Source organism: Peromyscus maniculatus, chromosome 13, assembly GCF_049852395.1.
Source record: "Peromyscus maniculatus bairdii isolate BWxNUB_F1_BW_parent chromosome 13, HU_Pman_BW_mat_3.1, whole genome shotgun sequence".
NCBI lineage: Eukaryota > Metazoa > Chordata > Mammalia > Rodentia > Cricetidae > Peromyscus > Peromyscus maniculatus.
Genome location: NC_134864.1, coordinates 29,336,441 through 29,360,962, shown reverse-complemented (window position 1 = coordinate 29,360,962; position 24,522 = coordinate 29,336,441). Strand labels below are relative to the sequence as shown.

At 43.4% G+C, this 24,522-nt stretch overlaps 1 protein-coding gene, 1 non-coding gene and 1 pseudogene across 2 annotated transcripts in view; all 3 read left to right on the top strand.

Moving 5' to 3' along the window:
* The window catches only part of Smchd1 (structural maintenance of chromosomes flexible hinge domain containing 1), a 139,099-nt gene extending 128,629 nt beyond the window's left edge, over positions 1-10,470 (top strand). The window contains exons 46-48 of the mRNA XM_006972249.4: positions 2,762-2,920; positions 3,517-3,631; positions 9,624-10,470. Of these exons, the coding sequence (XP_006972311.1) occupies positions 2,762-2,920; positions 3,517-3,631; positions 9,624-9,651 (302 nt within the window). The 3' untranslated portion in view covers positions 9,652-10,470. The remainder of the gene's footprint in view (positions 1-2,761; positions 2,921-3,516; positions 3,632-9,623) is intronic.
* A 514-nt stretch (positions 10,471-10,984) lies between these two features.
* On the top strand, positions 10,985-11,948 carry LOC102912721 (ubiquitin carboxyl-terminal hydrolase 16 pseudogene; annotated as a pseudogene).
* A 12,467-nt stretch (positions 11,949-24,415) lies between these two features.
* On the top strand, positions 24,416-24,522 carry LOC121822175 (U6 spliceosomal RNA). Its single transcript, XR_006063189.1, has one exon. It is a non-coding gene; the product is annotated as a U6 spliceosomal RNA (small nuclear RNA).

The window sequence follows — 24,522 nt, the reverse complement described above, 5'->3', positions numbered from 1 at the left end:
AAAGGAAAAATAGACTTACCATATGACCCAACACTCCTCCTAGAGATTTATCCAAGACTTCATTAGCATATAAAAGACAGTTGCCTGCCATTGTAGCACTTTTCACAGTAGCCAGGTTATGGAGCCAAACTACATGTCCATTGACAAAAGAAATATATGGATGAAATGTGGTTCACTCGCACAGTGGAGAAGAATGGGTCATGTCATTTGCAGGAAAATAGATTAAATGGAGACAATGAAGTGAAACAGTCTGTCATAGAAAATAACACTATTTCCTCTCTTTTGTGAGTTGTAGACTTAGATACAGCTACATAGATTATATGGGAATAGATAACGAGAAAGTAGAAACGGGAGAGTCCATGAGGAACAGAAGGAACTTAAGGGAGGGAAGACAGGTGGAGAAAAGTATATCGGGGGATAGAGCAGGATGTTTCCAGTGTAGTACATATTTGTGTGAGAACAACTTTCTGTAACCCAGGAGAGCACAATTACAATGTAAAGTCTGCACTTTGAAAGATAAGTGAACATCTGAAGAAACTGATAGAAAACAGTCAAGAAACAGTGGATTAACAAAACAGCTTTATTAACTAACCTCAATTTGTGAGACTACATTTTATGGCAGTGGTGTCAACATAAAGACCGACTTATAAAACTTTAAAAACACAGAGGTGCTCTATTTACAGAATTCCTAGAAATTGACTATATGGAGATCACTATAATAGTATGGCCATCTCTGTGGACCTTTGAGAAGAAAAAATTATATTTATTAAAGATGTGCTCTACTCATATATATATATAAGGTTACTAACATACTGCGTTGATTTAAAAATTCTTTAACTGTATGTGTATATTTATATATATGCAAAACATATGGAAGGACAAGAACCAATCATGTTTTTAAAGGCTTTAATTGGTGTTTTATTGTAACACGTATCTTATTTTTTAAACATTTTTTTAGTGATTCCCTGTGAATCCCACACCATGTGCCCCAATCCCTCCTACCTCCCAGTCCATACACTCTTTCAGTGCCCCTCCCCCAAAGAAAACAAAGCAAAAAATTAAGCAATCCTCTGACTTTGCCATCTCTCCATCATATCACTCATCTTAGTGTCATTGGGAACTGTGGTATGTCACACATTATACCCTTTTGTCCAAACGGCTTTACTTGTAAATGTTCATTATAATGAGTTGTTGGTTTGGTTCAAGGCCTCTGGCTTCTGGTACACCATCAATACTGGACCCTCACCAAAACTCAGATACCCTGCTGTTGCTTCAAGTCATGGAGATCTTGCAGCTATGGTTCCATGGGACCAGTCCTTTCATGCACATTCCAGCCAGCAAGTCATAGGTAGATATTGGGGTAGGCCAACTCAAAGCACTGGATGTGGGCCTGGGTGGAAGCTGATTGGTCAGTCCCAGCCTCCTCTGGGCTTGCTGCCCTCAGGTGAGGGGCAGAGCCAGCTCTCCTGGGCCTATGCTAGCAGGACCAGCCCTCCCATGTGAGGGGTGGGGCCAGATCTCCCAGGGCCAACAAAAGGCAGTGCCAGCTCAGCACGGCCCTCGGATTTCAGCATGCATGGTTCACATGGCCCCTAATGGTAAAGGGGTCACAAATGTCAACACAGACCCCAGCTGTAGCAGTACCACAAATCTAGACATGGCCTCAGCAGCAGCTTGGGCCTAGATGTCACCATGGCAGTGCAGGCCACCCAGATGAGTATGGCCCTGGTAGCAGCATGGCTCTCTGACGCCAACATGGTCTCAGGTGACTGTTCAGACCCTGAGCATCTGCACAGCCTTCTGTGGAAACAGGAGCCATGGACATCAACACAAACCTGGGCCATGGACTCAGACATGGCCCTTGGCAACAGCCTCGGCCTGAATGTCACCGTTCCTCCGCACCTCCACTCCTTCAGTTCCACCTGTCTCCACAGCACATGAACCACTCCGCTTCTCTCCCATTTCTCCACCATAGATTTGCTCATTGCAATGGTGCCCTTCTGGGGCCTCAAGGTATCAGGCTGCCTGTGGGTGTCTTTCACTCGCTGGGGCTAAGTGTGTGGTGGGGTAATTTTTATTTTTATTTTTATTTTTTTGTTTGTTTTTCAAGACAGGGTTTCACTGTGTAACCCTGGCTGTCCTGGAACTCACAGCGATCCTCCTCCCTCTCTCTGCCTTCAGAGTGTGGGATGGAATTAAAGGTGTGTGCTACCACTGCCTGGCGAAAGTTACACATACAAAAAGAACTCTTGTGTACTAAGGAAGTGTGTGAGGAGTTGCTGTCTCTGCAGTTAGGGTTGATCCGATGTTTTATTACAAATCAGGGAAACAGTGCTTTTCTGACGGTACAGTCTTTAGTGCTCTTGTGTTTCGCCTCTTCTCTGTCTGTGCTGAGTAATGTGGAACACTTTGTGTCAGACAGGCTGTGAGAATGTCCAAGCACCCTCAGATAGAAAATGCTAGGTGTGACATTTGTCTAATGTGTGTGAGGCCCTGAGTTCTATCCCTAGAACTGCAAAGAATGAAAATAAAAGAGTGAAGGATGTCAGGAAGGAAAATTCCTTCCTGACAGAAATAAATTCCGTCAAAGAAAATTAAAATGTAGCTGTCATGTATTGTCTCATTTGTACTTGTTCATTTTCGTTGAGTGATTCATGACTTTAAAAGGCATTCCTCATAGGTTACTCAGTGATGATAATTCTTTTTTCTAAAACTTGGATTTGGTATGACATTAGCTTCATTGACATCGACTTCTTTGCAGATCTTATTCAACAGTACCGTACTGCTGTGTGCAAGCTGAGTTCTGTGAACAAGGACCTGACTAATCAGTTACAGTACCTTCACACTCCCGATATGAAGAAGAAGAAGCAAGAACTTGATGAACAGGAAAAAAGTCTGAAACTAATAGAGCAAAAACTCGGTGTGTATTTACTTTCTGTTAACTTTTTGTTTGACAATAAATGATGAGGAGTCGAACTGTAAAAAGAATGCAAATGAACTGATTTCTTAACTGCCAGGCTGTCTGATAAGTACTTAAAACTATTCTCTTACCAGGAGACTAGTGTCTTAGTTAAGGTTTCTATTGCTGTGATAAACACCTGACCGAAGGCAAATGGAGAAGAAAAGCGTTTGTGTCAACTTTCAGCTTACAGTCGGTTATCCAGGGAGCCAGGGCAGGAGAGGCCATGGAGAAGCACCACCTACCTACCATCTTGCTTCCCACGGCTAGTTTAGCTTACTTCCTTATATAACGTAGGAATTGCCTGCCTAGAGGTGACACCACCCACAGTGGGCTGGGCCCTCCCACACGGAGACAGTGTCCCCAGACATATCTGCAGGCCAGTCTGATGGAGGCAATTTCCCAGTTGTGGTTCCCTCATCCCAGATGGCTCTAGTTGATGTCTGTTGACAAAAACTAATCAGCCCAAGCAGTCAGGATTCTTGGTATTGTTAGTTCCTCTTCACAAGTTTATCTATATTTGCTTTTTGTTCCAATCTTTGACATTTTCTTCGCAGGTATGACTCCTACACGGAAGTGCAGTGACTCATTCTGTCACTCAGCAAAGATTGAGTTGACAGAGTGTCCAATTCCTGCTAAAAGAATGAGAAGAGAATCTACTAGACAAAATAGGTGAGCATATTGTGACCCAGTTATCATTGGTTAGTTTGTCAAAGATCCAGTGTCATTGTGCTTTAAAGTCATTATAGGCTTATTTCTAAATTTCCTGAGGTGGAATGAGTATTTTTAAAACAAAAACATGTTTGGGATGATAACTGAGTAGTAGACTGCTTGCCTGGTGTGTGTGACCTCCCTCTTGGTTTTGATCCGGTATCGGTGGGGCAGAACATGTGGTACTTCTGTATTGTGAAGTCACAGAATCATTATATTCTCTTCGGAAATCCAATTTTCTTAGTGATAATTTACTGCTTGGAAGTGTTAATTATTTTTCTGCTATTAAAAGTCACTATAGAATGAAGTTGCTTTTATGTTTTGGCATAAGTTTCAGCATACTGAACTCTAATAATGAAATCACCAGTTTTCTAAATAGTAATATGCATAATCATTTGTAAATTAAGTTACTTTTAAAGTTTTATGTTTGAGTTGGTCAATCAAATACTACTTAGTAATTCATCAAAAACCCAACAGAGCCTTTGGCACCCTTACTTGTTAGTAAGAGCTACCCTCTTTTAATTGGATTTAGAAAGCTGCCTGTCCTGGGGTTAGTGTTGCTATAGTGAAACACCATGACCAAAAGCAATTGGAGAGGAAAGGGTGTATTTCACTCACGGTTCCATAACAGCACCTCATCATCAAAAGCAGTGAGGGCAGGAACGTAAGCAGGGCAGGAACCTGGAGCAGGAGCGGATGTGAAGACCGAGGAGGAGTGCTGGCTGCTCACTTGCTCCTCAGCTTACTCAGCCTGCTTTCTTATTGAACCCAGAACCACCAGCCCCGAGCTGGCCCCACCCACACTGGGCCGGGCCCTCCCCTCATCAATAACCAGTTAAGAAAATGACCTACACCTGGATATTATGGAGACATGTTCTCAGTTGAGGTTCTTTCCTTTCAGATGACTAGCTTGTGTCAAGTTGACAGAAAACTAGCCAGGACACTGCCCCACAGAAGAATAGGGTGGCAGTGAATTTTTATATAAAGATTTGAGTAACATTCTCATATCAACCATAAATTCCCTGAGACTTGTGGTGTTTGGAATTGGTGTCCTATGCTCTCTCTACCTGTTGCATATTTAGCAAATCTTTGACTATTTAGCTGTGCTGCTGTTGCTTTGTAAGTAAACTGACCAGGCTCCTACCCCTGTTGTGTTCCTCGGTCCTCTGCAAAAGAAGGGTCATTTGTAAGGTCAGCTTTGCTGCATAAAAGGAGAGAAAATGATAAGCTGGTAGAACATAGAGATGAAACAAGACAGTGGTCAGGAAAAGGCACTAAAGTGGAAAGTGAGCAGGGGGGAGGAGTCGTCCACGCAGGGTTGGTATGATTACAGAGGAAAGCGCACATGATGCTGCTGCATTGGAAGAAAAGATGCCTAGCTAAAGGTCTTTCCTAAGGCTAAGGTATACAAATTTCATAAAGATAAAGTGACTTCGCCACTCTGAAGAAAGTAATGGATATGGGAAGTAATAGTTGGTGGAACTAGATGACAAGGTAAAAAGTTAACTGGGAAGGTTCACAATGTAAAGATCACATTGCCACACCTGAACTCACTGTTCAGTCTTAGCAACCCAGAAAGTAGTAAGACACGTGCTATTGTATTAACTCCTCCTCAAGACAGTATTTGGTTCTAATGATACTTGGAGTCATCTTTTCTCAGCTGAGGGATCTATCTGTTGGATGAACTGAATGTCATGAAAGCCGAGTGACTGCTTCCATCGTTTTCCCTAGGGTACAACCGAGTTGGCACCATCCTGGAAGCTTAAGTTAATAGTATTTGTCTTCAGTCTTAGTATTCAGGAGGATGAGGTGCGAGAATCTGAAGATTGAAGCCAGTCTGGAATACTACTAAGTGAGACACCCTGTCTCAGTCGTCCTCCCTCCCCCCATAGAAAGATTTTATAGTAATCTGGAAGAGATAAGGTTTAAAATTATTTTAGTCATTGTTAGTGGTTGTAGTTATGATGGTAGTGTATTACCTTCAAAGTCATGCATGCATAAAAGTTAAAGGTTTAGACTCACAGTGTACTATGTAGCATAAGCCACATAAATATCCAACATAAGCCACATGTAAACAATGTAGAAAAAAACTAATTTTTGTGATAGGGTCTTACTATGTAGAACAGGCTGTCGTATAACTCACTCTGTAGACCATTCTGTCTTCAAACTCACAGAGATCCACCCGCCTCTGCCCCACAAGTGCTAGGATTAAAGACATGCACCACCGTGCCTGGATTCAGTGTTAAAATTATTAGTGAGTTTATTTACATTTTGTTTTCATGCAAGGTCTTTGAAATTCACAAGATACTTAATCTCAATTAGGACTATTTACATTGCAAGTATAGCTTCTGCATTGGACAGTAAAGGTATACAAAGAGCTTACAGTAATAAATCATGATCTTGGGCATCTTTTTCATCCCTGAGAGGTGGTCTCTCAGTATCATCCTATTGTTGCCTCCATTTTTTAAAGTTTTATTTATTTTTTTTTGTGTGTACGTGTTTTGCCTACATATATGTATGTATGTACACTGGGTTTTCCTAGTCACCCTCAGATAACCAGAGGGGATATCAGATTCCTTGGGATTAGAGTTACAGATGGTTGTGAGCCACCATGGGGTACTGGGAACCAAACCCAGGTTCTCTGCAAATAACAACACATGCTTTTAACCATGGAGCCAACTCTCCAGCCCCTCCCTCTTACCCCCCCCCCCTTTTAATGGACTTCTGGGGCTGAAGAGATGGCCCAGCAGTTAAGAGCACTTGTTGTTCTTATAAAGGACCCATGTTTGGTTCCCAGCACTCACATGGCAGCTCACAGCATTCTGTAACTCCAGTTCCAGGAGATCCGATGTCTTCTGACCTCCACAGACACCATACATGCATGTAGGGACACATACATCCATGCAGGCAAGACACTCATACACATAAAATAACTAAATCTAAAAAATAAAATAACATGGACTCTTTTAACAGCTTTAGATAGAACTTGGCAAATTTGTCAGCTACATGATCCTGATGTCATGGCCTGTACATGGGCTACCAGTCAATGTTCCAAACATCAGATGGAAATAAATCTTCTGTATTCTGTCATTCTTAAAATCTTCTTAAGTTTTATTCTATTAGTTATTTGGACTACTTCCTGCTGCTAATTTTTCTGGCTTTTAGTTGCATTTCTTGTTTCTTTCACCATTATGTCTTGATCACATCCTCCTCCACCCAAGCTAGTGCTAGTTGCTGTGGGCTTCCTTGGCTGTATCTTGGGCAGACTACTCTTAGGTTGAATGCCTTGGTTCCAAGTCTTTCTGTCCTAACTTCTTAGGAAAAAATGTGCCAAAAAATAATGGAGCCTTTCTATGCCTGAAACTATCTTGATACTGCCTAAATTCAAGTCAAGTTTCCTGACTAACAAGATGAGAGGCAAGGGTGGAATATTCTAGAGGCCAACAGGTCAGGAAATATTTTAGAAATGGGAAACAGCCTAATAGAGCCCTCTAAAAGTCATCCCAGCCACACGGGGTAATGGGAGCAGTCTGAGAAGAGGGGGCAGCCCCTGTACACTAGTGGCCCTGGAGTACTTGGTTCTCTGTCCCCACTAAGCACTGCCGTGCCAGCACAGTTAGGTAACGATGGGAAGCCTTTGGTGCAGTTGCCGTGTGAGCGCAGAGAACCCTGTCTGGTGTTTCTCCTAGAAACCATCGGTTGGGAACTGACTCTTCGGACAGAAGGAAAGCAAAGCCTGCAGCCCCATGACCCCGCTTGGCCCTGTGTCGCTCCCAGTTCTCACTCCGAAGGCACTCACTGGGGAAACAATCCTGTGTCTATACCAGCAGAAGAAGTCTAAGCCGGCAACAGTCCCTTTCTTAAATGTAAAAATACAGTCCAGAGTCGCCATGTGAGAGCAGTCAGCAGCAGGAGAGGAAAAAGAACTAGCAACACAGCCGTTATTAAAACTCAGGAACATGCTGGGCGGTGGAGGAGCATGGCTTTAATCTCAGCACTCTGGAGGCAGAGGCAGGTGGATCTGCATGAGTTCTAGGCCAGCCTGGGCTACAGAGTGAGTTCCAGGACACAGGGATACACAGAGAAACCATGTCTTAAAAAACCAAGAAGAAGAAGGGAAAAAAAAAAAGATGACAAATTAGGAGACAGGAATTGCCAGGGTGCCTTTATAGAAACACAGGTTACAGTAAGAGAACTCAAGTCTAAAAACTCCAGTGATGAGCAGGGAAACCATGAAGAGTTGGGAGACACCAATTCAGACTACTAGAAACCCTGAAGGAAGAAAATGTATCATGTATAAAGTAATTTCCTGGGGTGAATGAAAGAGCACAGATCTGTTGAGCACCCAACACAGTGTCTGATGGAAGATGCAAAGAGGCATCGTGATGAGCTTACCTAATGTCAAGGCAGGAATGTAAATGTCAGTGGGGTCTTTAATCCATAGGAAGAAACACATGTAGAAAAGTAGCCATCCTTGTCTGACTTGGTGTCAGAGTTAAAGGTGTGCGTGGAAGCTCCTCCCTTGCAGTCTTTGTGTTAGACAAAAGGAAAATGTGTTTGAATGGCTCCTTAGGGACCCCTCATCCCACTCTCAGCCTGTCCTCCTCTCAGTTTTTGTCAGTGTGAGAGTGTTTGTAGCTATGTATTTTTAAATTAGTTTTAGCTTGGACTCCATGGTCTGCTTGGGGAAGTCAGAGGCTAATTTGCAAAGGTTCAAGCCGTCTTCCACTATGTGTGCCCTGGGGATCAAACTCAAGTTGTCGTGTTACCTGCTGGCCCAAAGTATCCGTAACAGTATTGAAATGTCAGATTTCATCCTTAAAATGAACATTTTTTATAGGAAAAGAAAAATAATAAATACATACCTATGTGTTTGTAATTTTTTACTTTTCTACTTGTTAAGTTAGCTCTTAACAGAAATCCCTTATCATGTTTCATCAGCCCCAGTGTGTCACTGGCTAGAAGAAACACTGTTTCTTCTGTGAAACATTACAGAACTGTAACTTAACCATGGTATTTGAGGGCTGTCTGGGTTTCAAGGGAATTAATGTGAAAGAGCATGAGTCTTAGTTTATACTTAAGAGATAGGGTTTTATTCAGCAAATGGCTTGGTAGTCAAGAGCACTTGCTCTTGCAGAGGATTTGTTCAGTTCCCAGCACAACATGATAGCTCACCATTGTCTGTAACTCCCGTTACAAGGGATTAGACACCTCTCCTGATCTCTGCGATCCTGTGTATATGTGATGCACACATGTGACTCAGGCATGTACATCCACACACACTAAATAAAATACAGAAATGTAGATGCTTTTGTAATCATAAGTTAGCAGTTTCTTAAAAATGTTTCTCTTTGTTTGGAGGTACTGTTATTTGAAAATTTGGTATATAGTTGTATTTGCATAACAACACACCTGTACCAAGGCATTCACTGCATTCATTGCTGCGTTAATGTGAAGGGAAGGAGAGCAGTGAGAGATGGGGCAGTCCCAGAGCAGCTGAGGCTGTTGGGCACTGAGGCCGTGGCCTCACACACTAGGCAAGCCTCTGCTGTACTCACCTGCATCCCCAGCCAGCTCCTGTGAGTAAACAGTCTGTAGTTTTTATCTCAGACTAGAGTGCTCCGAGAATTAATTCAAGTTGTTCATGCATACTACAGACATAACATACACTAATTACCAATTTTTGCATGCATATGAGATATGTATGATTACTAAATAATTAAAGATCGTATTAATTATTTATACTAAGGATCAGAGTTAGAGCATAGTTCCATGTGATATTTAATTATTCTGAAATGATCAGGGAATTTAGGAAAGGAAGTCACTGGTATATAAATCATGGTTTTGTTTTTCTGCTTCAATCAGGATTGTAACTGAAGCAAATGTATGAGAGGCGGTAGGGAATAAAGACCACAGGGCTCACTAAGAGTGCCTTCTTCTTTATCTCTTCCAGAAGACCAAAAGGTGATGTACCAAACTGAAGACACTGCAAGAATCCTGGCAAGAATTTACTGTTTCTCCAGATGGGCCTGGAAGCAGCTGTTGAGTTGCAGAATGTCATTGGGAAACACAGATTCACTGGAATGATTCCAGTCATTGTGTCTTTTGGTGGTTGGCTTACAAATGTACACTCTTAACCTGTGATGGTCAAGCTGGCACTGAAGACAGATAAACCTCCTGTTTCTCAGCATAATCATGACTATATCAGAACTGTTTCTTCAAAGCAACCTTTTTTATTGCTTTTTTGTGAACTTATTTAACAAACACGTTTTGTCTTTTGTGTATGGAAAGTTCTAGAGCTAGATATTTAATTGTAAATATGTGTGGAAAGTTGAATTTTGCATTAAAATGGAGAAAGCACAGGTGTTTGGAAATTTAAATGTTCAAATACATGGAAAATTAAATTGATGATGATAGGATAGCCTAAAGAGTGTATCCTGTACATAAGTAAGATATGCAGCGGCATTGATTTTTATAAGTATTGTCTGGATTTATTAATAACTAGAACTATAGCCTCAGCTTTAATTCTGCATTTACATTATTTTCTAATTTTTTTACTACTATTTTTAAGAAGTTAAAAACATACAAGAATGCAATAAGTTTGTTAGGAAGCTGTTGTATAAACATTTCAACTGTCTATTAACATACACTGTGTATGTCTGTAAGTGCAAGACTTTTGGTCTGTGACGTTATTTTGTAAGGAATACTTTTGGTACAGTTTTCAGTCCCAGGAAATGTGTGTGTTTTTAATCCTTTCTGATTATGCAGCAAGGTTAATAAACAATCATTTCTCCTCCCAATTTAGTGTTATCCTTAATTGAAATTCAAAGCTTTGTATAAGCTATCATAAAAGTATTGACACAACTCTTCTGTGTTGTTGGCTCAATATTTGAATTGTTGAAGAAAGGAACAAGATAACAATAGTAGAATTAGTTACAGTGAAGAGTGGCTTCCTGACTGTGGAGGAGCACTCCTACCAATATCCTAAAACTTGAGAGTTGAGAGCCAGAAGATCAAGATCCAAAGCCATCCTTGGATACACAGCCAAGTTCAAGGCTATGTGAGACCCTGTCTTAGAAGATCTGGAAATGTTTTAAAAATTAACCTTGGCGTTGCTCTCTGCCATGAGGAGGAATGGGAGCTGATGGCCAGCTTCAGGCCAACCAAAGGAGGCAGTTACTTGCACCCTCTCTGCAAATTGTCACTTTGTGTTGGTAAGCAATCTATAAAGTCCCCACCCAGCAAATCCTCTAGTTGAGGATTCTCTGAATCTTTAGACTCTTAGAAAGGGGTTGGAGCAAAGGAATTTGAAAAAAAGCTTTAGTGAATGTGGAATGGAATATTTGCAAGACTAGAAGATGGACAGCAAGAGAGAGAAAGAAATATGAGGAGGAAGCAGAAGAGAAAAGTAATAGACACATAGAACTTGAAAATAAAGATTTAGGAAAGGAGGAAAAAGGAGCAAGAAGAAAAAAGAAAAGCATGGCTAAAGGAAATCCTCCATGAACTCTGCATCCCAGATAACTGAGGACTCAGTAATTTGGGAAATACATGTTTCCTCAACAAAGTTGTCCAGAATTTGTCACAAATACCAGTGGTTAGAGAACTACTAGAAGACTTGAAAATGTCTGGAATGATTGCGACAATACAGCCGACCTGATTTGGCGCTCACAGAACCTTCAGAAGTAAACCTGGGGCCTCCGGGCCCACTTACTTTTGTCCTGATTTGGTTTCTTAATGAGATCCAAGAGACCAGAAGGGAAACTGATGCCTAGAGAGCGAGCTCTTGGGTCTATTAAAAAAAAAGTGGCAGGGCTTAAAGGCTAGCCAGAAGCCAGAAGCTAACTCACTGCTTACTGGATGGGATGAGAACAGGACACAAAAAGAGTGAATAAAGGAATTATTAAAGCATTTGGTGATTCTATTGAACAATTACATGAAGAAGTAAGACCCAAGTTTTATGAGCCGTATCTTTGGTGGCAAACCTGTAAATAGTGTGGTGAATACAGGGCTGCCTCCTGGGTTTGTGAATCCTTCCCTTGATTTGTCTCTCCCAGTTGTAGATAATCACAGTGGTAAGAAAAGTATAAATGTTAAGAATCTGAACAATGCAGTGGAGCAAGGGATGACAGATAAAAGCACATGAAATGATAATCCTTCGAGGACAAGGGCTCGAAGGAGGAAGCCAAGGAGCAACCAAGGCAACAGTTCAAGAGGAAGTTCTTGACACTGATAGCTGGACCACTGACCACAGTGATGGTGCTCCACATCTTGGATCCTAGCACTTAGGAGGCAGACGCAAGCAGACCTCTGAGTTCAAGGCCAGCCTAGTCTATAAAGTGAGGTCCAGTACAGCCAGAACTACATAGACTGTCTCAAAACAAAAACACAAAACAGTTTGAATGCTGCACTCCATCCTGATGAAATTGGTAAATGAAGACCCAGAAACTGCTCTCCATATTCTTGTAAACAGAGAAGCTTTCAGTACCGAAGAGTGTTCAGTGTTGTTTACATTCATTCACCCATCATGAGAAACTTCAAGATACGAATGAAGTGCTTTGTGATGTGTGCGCACGACAGCAGTGCAGTGGACAGAGCAAGTGTGTTACCCTGAGTGCCAAAATGCAGATGCTGATTTCTCTTGCTCTTGTTCAGTTAAAGAGATTTCAGCAGCTGGTTTTAACCTACGCGAAGTTAAAGTTTCAGGAAATCTTAGATTTGGCTCTAACGTTTGTATCCTTGAAAGTAAGACTGTTGCTGAAGAAAGCAGGAGGGCCCTGTATTTTTGTGTGGAGTTGTTGGATACAGTGGTACTATGAAGTCAGCGCATTACACTTCCTATGCCAAGGCAGGAACTGCAAGTCGCCATCTCTAATCTTGTCTGTCACAGTGAAATGGAATCAACGAAAGGGCAGTGATTTTTACATCAGTGATGAATGGTCACAAAGACCCTGTTTCTGGGTGCGTGAGGCGGCCTGTGTGGAGGGATTCCAGGAGACTGCTGTAATGATCAGACACAGCTGTGCAAAAGATGGAGCCACCGCAGAGGCAAAAGGAGAGAACAGCTGGGAAGAGAGGCCATCATCTAATGAGACTGAGGGACTAGTGGAGGGAGGAAGGCTCTTTCTCCCAAAGCTGGAACGGAGAGAGTCATTCATGGGGCTGGGCAGATGGCTCAGAGGTTAGAGTTTGGCTCCCTCAGCCTTTCACAAGTACCTGTAACTCCAGCTCCAGAAATATTCTCTGGCCTCCCCAGGCACCCACACAAATGGGTACATACAGCATCCATACCTAGGTAAAAATATTTTTAAAATTTTAATTTTATGTGTGGGTGTTTTTGTCTGCATGTGTATCTGTGCACCTGTGGAGGCCCACAAAAGTTTCCTAGTGAGATCTGAGCTTGCTTTGCCCAGAAGAGCTGCATTAGAGGATTGCTTGACCACGTGTGTGGGTCTGCACTTGGATGTGCAGTACGCTTTAATCTAGCAAGGGGAGGTCTTTTGTCCTGCCCCTTGGCATTCCTTTAAAAAGCCCTTTAGAAGAGACAGAAGGGGCCGGTGAATAAGGATCCAGACCCTCCCGAGCTATCTTGTGTTTCTATCTGTTTCTCTCCCCTCTATATTTCTATCTAAATATTTCTCACTTCTCCCTCCTCAAGAGTACCCTGGGGTAAAAGTGGGAGCATCGTGGGCATACACTGCCTGTGAAGGGTGTTGGGATCCCCTGGAAGTGAAGTTACAGGGGGTTGTGGGCTGCCTTGTAGATGTTGGGACTCAAACCTGGATCCTCTGGAAGAGCAGCCCATGCTCTTAACTGCTGAGCTATCTCTAAAAGCCAAAATATTTCTAAAAATGAATCTATTGCATTTTATGTGAATATGCTATCTGTATGCTATATGATAAAAATCAGTTTTTAGCTAATCAGTCCTGCCTTGTTTATTTTTTCATGTTGAGGATTGAACCTACCTAGAGTTCCATGTATGCTAACTAAGCATGTATGTTGTCACTCAATTTCATTGCCTAAAAGTGTGTGAGAGTGTGTGTGTGTGTGTGTGTGTGTGTGTGTGTGTGTGTGTGTGTGTGTGTGTGTGTACTGAGTATATAGCCCTGTGTAGTTCTGGCTGCACTGTAATTTCATGTAGACCAGGCTGGCCTCAGACTTGGTGTGCTCATCCCACCTCTACCTCCTGTGCCGGGATTACCAGCATATACCACCATGCCTGGCTAAAAAGTGATAGCAGTGGCCTTCCTTAAGGGAATGTAACAGCCTGTGGGGGACTGTTAGCCTAGGAAATTAATAGCTTGGTTCTGTGCCTTCCTCCATCCTTTGCCAAATGGTTACTTGTGTAGTCCCACTGTGTGTTTCCTAAGTTAATAGCAAACAGTGTTTTGAACAATTCAACCTTGCTGGGTCAGGTGTTTGTGCCTGTGCTACCCTTGCAGGATGAAATACATTCAATCTAGACTGACCATGGTCATCTGCATTTGGATACACCTTTAGCTTCTCGTTATAAGGCAATTCATGCTCAAATAAATTCTTCACACATGTAGAAGTGCATTTTATTAGAGAGCCAGTGTCCTCCAGCTTAAGTGTATTAGATGGCTCCACCATCTTCTACTAGATAAATGGTGTTTAGATGATTGCACTCTACCCTTTTCTTTTAAATGGGTATTGTGTTCTGATTAGAGACACTTGAGAAGAAGGAACCTCAATTGAGCAATTTCCTCCATCAGACAGGCCTATGGATATGTCTGCAGGGTATTTTCTTGATTGCCAGTTGTGGAAGCACCCAGTTCACTGTGGGCAGTGCTCCCCAGGGGGTGGGGCAGTTGGCCCTGGGCTATATAAGAAAGGTGGTTGAGTAAACCATGGGGAATGTGGTGAGTTGAACAAAAATGGCCCCCAGAGGGAGTGGCACATTAGGAGGTGTGGCCTCGCTGGAGGAGGTGTGTCGCTGTGGGGGTGAGCTTTGAGGTCTCAGATGCTTAAGCCATGCCCAGTGTCTCAGACCACTTGTTGCCTGAAGATCAAGGTGTAGCATTCTCAGCTCCTCCAGCACCATGCCTGCCTGCACGCCACCATGTTTCCTACCGTGATGATAATGGACTAAACCTCTGAAACTGTAAGCTAGCCCCAATTAAATGTTTTCCTGTGTAAGGGTTGCTGTGGTCATGGTGTCCCTTCACACAACCCTAACTAAGACAGGGAACAAGCCCTTAAACAGCACTATGGTCTCTGCCTCACTGCCCGCCCCCAGGTTCCTGACCTAGCTCAATCGAATTAAATCCTTTCCTCCCCTAATTGCTTTTGTCATGGTGCTCATCACAGCAACAGAACCCAAACTAGGACCCAGGGTCTCTGAGTAGCCCAGGCTGGCCTTCGGTCTCAGTGTGTAGCCCAGGCTGGCCTTCCGACTCAGAGCCTCCTGTCCCACCTCCGGAGTTCTAGAACTAAAGCCATACACCAACATGCCCTGCTGTGCACATTTTCTTTCACTTCTTAGAAGGTTTACATTATTTACCAAGAAAGAATTAAGGGAGGAGAGAAATACATTTCCTTTTTCTTTTTCCTTCCTTCCTTCCCTCCTTCCTTCCTTCCTTCCTTCCTTCCTTCCTTCCTTCCTTCCTTCCTTCCTTTCTTTCTTTCTTTCTTTCTTTCTTTTTTAAAGACAGGGTTTCTCTGTGTAGCTTGACTGTCCTGGGACTTGCTCTGTAGATTAGTCTGGGCTTAAAGTCAGAGATCAGCCTGCTTCTGTCTCCCAAATTCTGGGATTAAGGGCATGTACCACTATGCCTGGTCTAAGAATACATTTTCTATATTCTCACTTCTGGGACCTCTGGGGAAGGGAGTAGAGAGTAAGTTGGGGGACACCACTCCTATTGAGAACAGTTCTTGTGAAGACCTCCTATTAATGAATCTCTGTCTCTCTCTGTCTCTCTGTCTCTGTCTCTGTCTCTCTCTCTCTCTCTCTCTCTCTCTCTCTCTCTCTCTCTCTCTCTCTCTCTCTCTCTCTCTCTCTCTCTCTCCTCTCTCATTTTTTGAGACAGGGTCTCACTGTGTAGCTCTGGCCAGCCTGGAACTTGCTTTGTAGACCAGGCTGGCTTCAAACACAGTGATCTGCTTGCCTGTGTCTCCCGAGTGCTGGGATTCAAGGAGGGACCCAAGGGACTCAAGGCAAGTGCCACCACACCTGGCCATTTTTAATTTGTGTTTGGTTGTTGAGTTAGGGTCTTATTTTATAGTTCAGGCTAGTGCAAACTCAAAGAAATCCTCCTGCTTCCACTTCCTGAGTGTGAGAGCTATAGAAGTAAGCAACCATGCTAGTCCTCTAAAAGTCCTTTAAAGTATCATTTAAACTAGTGAGGTTAATAATAGTCTGTCCTCAAAGAGAGACTACTGGCGTATACATCTCTGGAGTTTTCCTTTTGTTTGTAACACTAACCACTGGCAGGTGGCAGAGAGAGAGAGACAGGAGTGCCTTGCTGATTCTTGTTTGTTGTTGTTGTTAGTTTGTGGGTTGTTTTTTTCTTTTTCTTTTTCTTTTTTTTTTCAGTACTGGGAATTGAATCAACCCCTTACACATTCTAGGCAAGCACTCTTACAACTGAGACATATCTACAGCTCACAATGTTCATTCTGAATTGCACTCATTTAAAAATGTAGTTGACTTCCCCTTTGTCTGAATTTTTCTGACCTCTGTAGCTGTCCATCTGCTTCCTGGGACCTTAATCCTTGGAGTGTATTGTGTATTGGGGGCATATCAGTGGGCCAGATTCCCAGAGGATATTGTAGGGAACCTGGGCTAGGGAGGAAGCTAGAGAGGTGTTGAGGGAGCTTGCCCCTCAGAACCAATCAGCAAAACCTCTTTTCTCCTGTCCCATAAATTGTGCCTAATTCACCTAGCTAACTCTTCATCTTTCAAAATCTTTGCCACTGATCAATTCTTGTGTTTTAGGATGCTGTCTCAGGACTAAGATTCAGTTTTGGAAGGCTTTTCAGGCCCGCCTCATCCCTTACTGCTTCCAGTAGGAAGTTACATACACTCAGAACCATCTCCCTCACCTCTAGGGTGAGACCTCTGGATTCAGCTCTTTGAGGGGCCTCCTCACTGAGGAGGAGATGCCAGTACATGAATACAGGGCACACAGTAAAGCATGGGGCTATTGGCCCATCACTAGGACCTGGAGAGGTAGTCCTGGAAGCCAGAACTTGTCGGGGCCAGCCCAGTCCCAGTGAGGGGTCATGGCGTCAGTCTGTTTCTCTTGCACTTTGCTGACCTTGGCCCCATGTGTGCAATGGTTTGGATGAGAATAGTCCCCGTAGTCTCATATGTTTGAAGGCTTGATACTCACTTAGTGGAATTGTTTGGGAAGGGTTAGTGGGTGTGGCCGTGTTGGAGGAGATGTGTCATTGGGAGTGGGCTTTGAGATTTCAAAAGACCATGCCAGGCCCAGTATCTCTGTCTGTCTGTTACCTGAGGGTCAGGCTATAAAGCTCTAAGCTATGGCTCCAGCACCAGGCCTGTCTGCTTCCCACCATGGGAATCATGGACTAACCCTCTAAAATGTAAGCAAGCCCCCAATTAAATGCTCCCATTTATAGATAGAGTTGCCTTGGTCATGACATCTCTTCACAGCAATAAAACAGCAGCTAAGATGATGTGTGACATTGAATGGGCTAGCCTGCTCAGATCTGCAGAAATATGTATTAGGAATTTAGCTGAATATGATAAAGCTATCCCTGGGGGGAAAAAATCAAGGAATTCTTCCAGAGGAACCCAAACCTCAAGGAATATTTGGTATTATTTGACTTTTAATATATCAGCTGTTTCCTGCTTTGAATTTCTTGAGTGCTCTCATACCTTCCCCAAGAACTAACAATATGTTTTATGTGTTATAGTTCTCTAGCATCCAAAGCCTAAAGGCAGAGAAGACAAAGCATTTCAGACCTGAATTAAGTCTCCTGAATTAAGGTAAACACCCTTAAGGAGACAGGGAAACTTAGATGCATAGCTTTGTTTCTTTTGCAAATGAAGCTTAGACCCTCTTTTCTCTTATAGGCCAAGTGGCATTCCAGAGCAACTGACTCAGAACACAAGGCTTTTTTGCATACCAGGTGCAGTGTAGCCATGAGGCAGGTTTCCTAGCTCTGAGCAGAGTTACCCCTCCCCACCAGTATAAGCCAACATTGTAAGGATTATGTCCTTAATTATGTCACTAGCCTGTGATGGCATCCCAGCCTAAAAAGCAGGCATGCTCTCTGTGCCCTCTCTCTTTCCTCACTCTCTCCTTCCATATTCTCCCCCCTCCTGCGGTCTCTCTCTCTCTCTCTCTCTCTCTCTCTCTCTCTCTCCCTTTCTCCCCCCTCCCTCCCTCCCTCCCTCCCTTTCTCTCCAATAAAGCTCTAGAAAGGTAACCATGGCTCGTGACTCTTCCAGCACCCTCCTCCATCAGCATGGCCGCAGTGGGCAATGGCCAGCCACAAGCGCCTGCTTGACCAACAAACACAGGAATAGAGAGGCAGTTATATTTTAGTGACTTACACACTCTTTACCTTACCACCTGTAAGATTGTAGTTTGAGCACATTTATGATAAACTTGTAATATTTCACCTAACCACTTATAAGAATATACTTTGAGCACATAAATTCCCTTTCTGACTCATTCCAGGCCTTATCTGACCCCACCTCCTCTATTCACTCCCCCTTTGGGTTGCCAATGAAGCTGGCTATCACTGCTCTTGTGGTCATTGTATTGTGAGAGTTACTGCTTGCAAGGTCATTCATTGTATTGTGAGAGTTACTGCTTGCAAGGTCATTCATTGTATTGTGAGAGTTACTGCTTGCAAGGTCATATAGACTGGTGCCATGAGAGCTCTAGGTTGAATTTCAGGACCCTGCCTCAGTGAACAAGGTAGAAGATGTTCAGAATGATTCCCAGCATCAACCTTGGGGCACTACACATAAACACATTCACTCCCATGCACACCTACACACATGCAAACATGCCTACATACACACACACACACACACACACACACACACACACACACACACATACACACCACAAGTGTGCGCACACACACACATGAACAGGGCAAAAAAAGTAATCAGTATGTTGGAGGTCAGGACAGAAATGACTTTTTGTTTGTTTGTTGTTTGTTTGTTTGTTTGAGTCAAGGTTTCTCTATAACATCTCTGGCGGTCCTGGAACTCACTCTATAGACCAGGCTGCCCTCAAACTCATAGATCTGCCTGCCTCTGCCTCCCAACAACTGGACTAAAGGTGTGGGCCACCATGCCTGGCATAGCTATGACTTTATGGGAAATGACAGCAGAAGCCATGGCACCCTGGGGTGCTCATGCTCTGTCTCATGGCCATTGATGTTTATAGGGCTCAGTCCTCTTTCTGAGGATTTGTCAAACTGAATGTTTGTGAATTATGCACTGTGTGTGTGTGTGTGTGTGTGTGTGTGTGTGTGTGTGTGTGGCTGGGGATGGAACACAGGTTCTTGCAAAGGCTGTACCTCTGATCTAGGTCCAACCTAGATCTTATTTTTTTATCAGTTAATTAATTTGAGACAGGGTTTCTCTGTGAAGCCTTGGTTGTTCTAGAGCTTGCTCTGTAGACCAGGATGGCCTTGAACTCCAGAGATCTGCCAGCCTTTGCCACCCGAGTGCTGAGATTAAAGGTGTGTGACACCACCCCAACTGGGCTTGATTTATACATTTTTTTTATTGAGAACATTACACTTAGGAAAAGCATAATCTGGGACACCATAGATGCAACTCAGTGTAAGACTGCTTGTTTAGCTGTGCAGAGCTGTGGACTTGATCCTCTATAGCAAGCAGAAAAGAGGGAGGACACAGTTCAGCTGTGATGGCACATGCCTGTTATACCAGCACACTTGGGAGACAGACAGGAGAATGGTAAGTTAGAGCCCAACCTGACCTACATATTAAGATCCAAGCTATTTAGGGGATCAGAGGGAGAGGACACTGTCCATAAACATCTATTTTATCTACTTTAAAAATCCTTTTATTTATTTATCTGTGTGTTTCCTTGCGTGAGTTTATGTGCATCAAGTATGTAGGAGCCTTCAAGGCAAGAGTAGGGCACTGGATCTCCTGTAACTGGAGGCAGTTGTGAGCCACCATGTGGGTGCTGGGAAACCAAACCCTGGGTCCTCTGCAAGAGCAGTAAGTGCTCTTAACCACTGAGCCATGTTCCAGCCCCGCTTTATCTGTTCAAATTCCCAATAGCGGACTGAACAGTTCTTTCAGGATTGGACCATATGGGCTATGTTCGGAACCCCCTGCTCTAATGCTTCTCCTATTTATCCCAAGAACTGAGGCACCACTGTGCCCCCAAACAGCCCTTTAGAGAGTATGACCTCAGAATAGTTGAGAAATTAAACACTCTGTTTTTGTGTTTTGCGAAGTCAGAGGGAGATGCGAGAGTGTAATAGCAGACCAGGGTGCTTTCTTCCTTGACCCTCCATGGTGCCTGAATAGGAAATGATGGCCTCACCTCCTATTTTCCACCGGTCAATAGCAATTAGAGACTCTTATGTGCTTAGAGAAACGCTTGTGTTGACTTAGTCTTGTTGTGACCCAAAGTGTCCTGAGAGGCCAGCGGCGCCACAGCCAGCCCAGACACCGGAGAGGAGCACAGTGCCCCACGGCCGGGTATATTTTCTGAGGAGTTTAAAGTGTGGTAGAATGAGATGTCTCTGAGTATTTATTTGTAATCTGATTCAATCTGAGAAAAGCAGCCAAGGAAAACCCATGCAAATATCCAGCGCCACGAAGAATCGAGTAAACAAGCCTGTCCGAGTTGATTTCTTGTATATGTTTGTTTGAGACAAGGTCTTTCTTACAATGAAGGCCAGGCTGGCCTTGAACCCACCATTGTGCCTCGGTTTTCTAAGGACTGCAGTCACAAGTGAGTGCCTCCTATTCTACTCTTCTTTAAAAAATAATATAAATACCAAAAGTTCTCAAAATGAACCGGGCAGTAAGAGCACAGGAGAACTCTTGAATACAGAGATGACGTCAAATCCTACTCTCTCCTGATTTCTGATTTCATTGTTTGCACTGACATGTAAGAATGTTTTAACCTTTAAAGAGACAAGTGTTGAACAAACATGATGTGACTTTCAGTTCATTTCAGTTCTCTTTGAATGACCATATAATTTATTCTCAGAGCCCAGACATTTTTACAGATCAAAAGAGACACTAAAAATAATTAACAGTGTTAACTGATATGCAGCAGAAGCAGCCTCAGACTCACACAGGCAAATCAGGTCTCTGGTTATCCTATCTGTCTTAAGGGGGAATAACAGAGTGCTGTCCTCGACAGCCTTGCCAGTGACCTCAGCCCCCATCTTTCCAACCCACCTCACAGTGATAGGGAGCAAACCCAGGTCAGTTCTGGGTAAGTGCTTGCCAGTGAGCTACACCCCTTTATGGAGACATTTAATAATACTGTTATTGGTGCACACTTTTCTCAGGCTCACAAACTATTCAATTCTACCTAGCCGGCTTGCATCCTTTTGCTCTTCCTGGCTCCTTAAAGACCATGCATTTCAATTCAGCTGGTCTTGTGCCCTAAAAATGTGGGCGCTTGCATGGTGGCATGTGCCTGTAATTCCAGCACTCAGGAGGTGAAAGCAGGAAGACTGAAAAGTCAAGACAGCATGGGAGCTGGAGCGATCGCTCAGTGGTTAAGAGTGCTTTCTGTCTGTCATTCCAGAGGGCTCAGCCGCTTACACTTGACTGTAACTCCTGCCCCACGGCATCTGACACCTTTTCCGGCTTCTTTGGGCTCTTGTATACATGTGGCATAAACTCTTCAGACACAAGCATATACATTGTAAACAAAGATAAATCTTTTAAAAAATGTTTTATAGTCCAGCATGGGATACATAGCAAGCTCCTATCTCAAAACAAATGAACAGAAACAAAACACACGTGTTTGGGCTCTGGGTATTAGTGGAAGAGATGGCCCGGTATGGGCAAAGCCCTCATACGCTTACTAGATGTATATGGTCCCATTCACTGTTTCTTCTTCTGCATTCATTCTGGACATTATGACTGATTAAAAACAGGACCAAACGGAAGAGCAAATGACTCAACTTTGCTCCATTCCAGTCTTTCCCCACCAACACTCCACTTTTCTCAGTGCCTCGCTCTCCATTTCCCCAACAGAACCGGTGTTGTTTGGTTTTTACTATTCTATCATCTTCTGGTTAGGGGACCATGTCGATCAAGGGAAGAGGGAACCAGATCTGTTTTTTGTTTTTTTCTTCCTAGCATCATGTTGCCTAGTGCAACATCCATCCAATGCACAAAACATCCTTCACATTCTGTCTAAATGAATACTTTCAAGTGGGGCTCCAATAGAACCCGGGGTCCCCTGCATGCTAGGCAAGCGCTCTACCACTGAGCTGCATCCAGCCCCTAAGCAAAGCTTTCCACAGTCACAGACTGTTGCATTTTCCTGTGTTCCCTCACTTTCATTGAAGTATGATTATTCCTCATTACTTACAGATTTTCTACTTGTGAACTTTATTACTCAGTAAAATTTATTTGTAGCTTAAGAAGAACACTCACCACATTCTAGGTCCTCTGCTGGGAGGTATGTGCAGAGCAGGAGGTGGGTGTGGTGGGTGTGGTTGTGGTGGGTGTGGGTCTTGCACCGAGGGAGTAAATGCTTTCCTTAGAAAATTTGGAGTCACTTTTTTTTTGCACGTTTGTGCATTTTTTGCATAAAATTTGGGCTTTGGCAACAAAATGAAGCATGTAAAATTATTTTCTATTATACTCAACTTTATTTTTCTCCGTCAATTCTGTGTCAAGCACAAGAAGACCGTGCTGTGTATCGTGGATGAAATACCTGCATCAGAACCTAAGCCTACACATCTTCTAGGCACAGATGTTCAATATTTGCCAATTCAGGGTGGCCAGAAACTTCATAGATAAGTAACACAAAACACACTGTTTAGCATTGCACAATCTGAAACACTGGAAAGAGTTAATTTGCACATGAAGATGACATGCTATTCTGAGCAGTGACAAGTCTGCTAAAATATAATGATTTATTCCATAGTCACTAAACACATTATGGCTACTTAGAACATTTCATTTCTTCTAGAACTGTCAAGGCCATTCTATAAATAAGTGACGATGACTACAACAGAGTTTGATGTGGCTCATGTGTAGGATGATGTTACCGCCCAAGATCTCAATACAATGATCCATTGGAGCGCTCAGAAACAACTCAAAAGGCCACAGGGCCAGAACCCAGAAGGCAGAAGAATTCTGGGAGTTTGTGGCCAGCATGAGCTACGTAACCCTGTCTCGAAACACCCAAACACCAAACTGAACAAAACCAGAAACGGAATCTCACGTGTAACATATGGTATACAGGTCACTTTCCTAGGCCAAAGAAACATGGTGTGGAGGGAGGCCATGAAATTAATGACTAATCTCCTTTTTTGAGGAAAAAAAGGTATTTACTATTGAATAGCACAGTGTTCTGAGTTTATTTACAAAGAGTTATTATTAATCCTCCCAAACAGCTCATTAAATCACTCAAAAACAAATTCCTTTGCAATATGGAGTTTAAAGTCTCTATAAGTTGAGCATTCCTTGGGGAAAAAGTCAGGAGCCTGGCCTCTCTCTTTCTCTCCCCCTCCTCCCCAGTGTGTGTGTGTGTGTGTGTGTGTGTGTGTGTGTGTGTGTGTGTGTGTGTGTTCTTGAGTATACATGTGTGCATGGTGGCCCAAGGTCATCATTAGGTGTCTTTCTCAATTATTCCCCATCTTACTTATTTGAGACAGGGTCTCATTATATAGCCCTATGTAGACCAGGTTAGACTTGAACTCACAGAGATTTGCCTGCCTCTGCCTCCTGAGTGCTGGGTTTAAAGGCGTGTGCACATGTGTAGTCTACTTAGTTTTTGAGGCAGAGTCTCTCAGTTAACCTTACGCTCAGGGAGTCAGCTAGACTGGCTGGCCAGTAAGCCCCAAAGCTGACATTATAGGCATGTGCCACTGTGCCCCGGTTTTTGTGCAGGTCCCGGGGACCTGAATTCAGGTCCTTGTGCTCCCGCAGTAAGCTCTGTACTGACCGGGCTAACTCTTTCCTGCCAGCATCCTGTTCGTGACTCTCACACTGGGGCGGGCGGATGAAGCGTATGTACACGCTCTTCACACTTCTTGTTTGGAGAGATGGCTGGCAGCAGCCTTGGCTGACACACACACACAAAGAATGTTAAAGTCCCCAGACCTTGTCAGAAATACGCTCCAGTGTCTGATGCGGTGACCCTGCATTGCCGTTCACTCTGGGTTGGCGCATGGTCGTGAATCCCCCACATACAGAGGAGGAACACTGAGGATGGAGACACTTGTTTTTCCCAAGTCACTCTGCAGAGTCGGTGAGGACAACGTACTTGAGCAGGATGCCAGCCCCACTGCATGAGCGACAGATGCTTTTTCCTCTTTTTAACTTCTCGTGGCTTGCATTTCCCAGGTGATGGTGTAAATCACATGAGGGCACACACCCCAATACATCTTTTAAGGTTTCTTCTTGGCTGTTCAGTCTTCAAGGGCTTGTCTTCCCATCATCAGACAAGCAGAGCAAAGAATCAGAAACGACACCTTCATGGAGACCAAGAAACTCAGGCTAAATAAATAAATAAGTAAATAAATACTGAGTTTTAGTAAGTATAAAGAATCCCAGGAGTGCTCGCTTCGGCAGCACATATACTAAAATTGGAACGATACAGAGAAGATTAGCATGGCCCCTGCGCAAGGATGACACGCAAATTCGTGAAGCGTTCCATATTTTA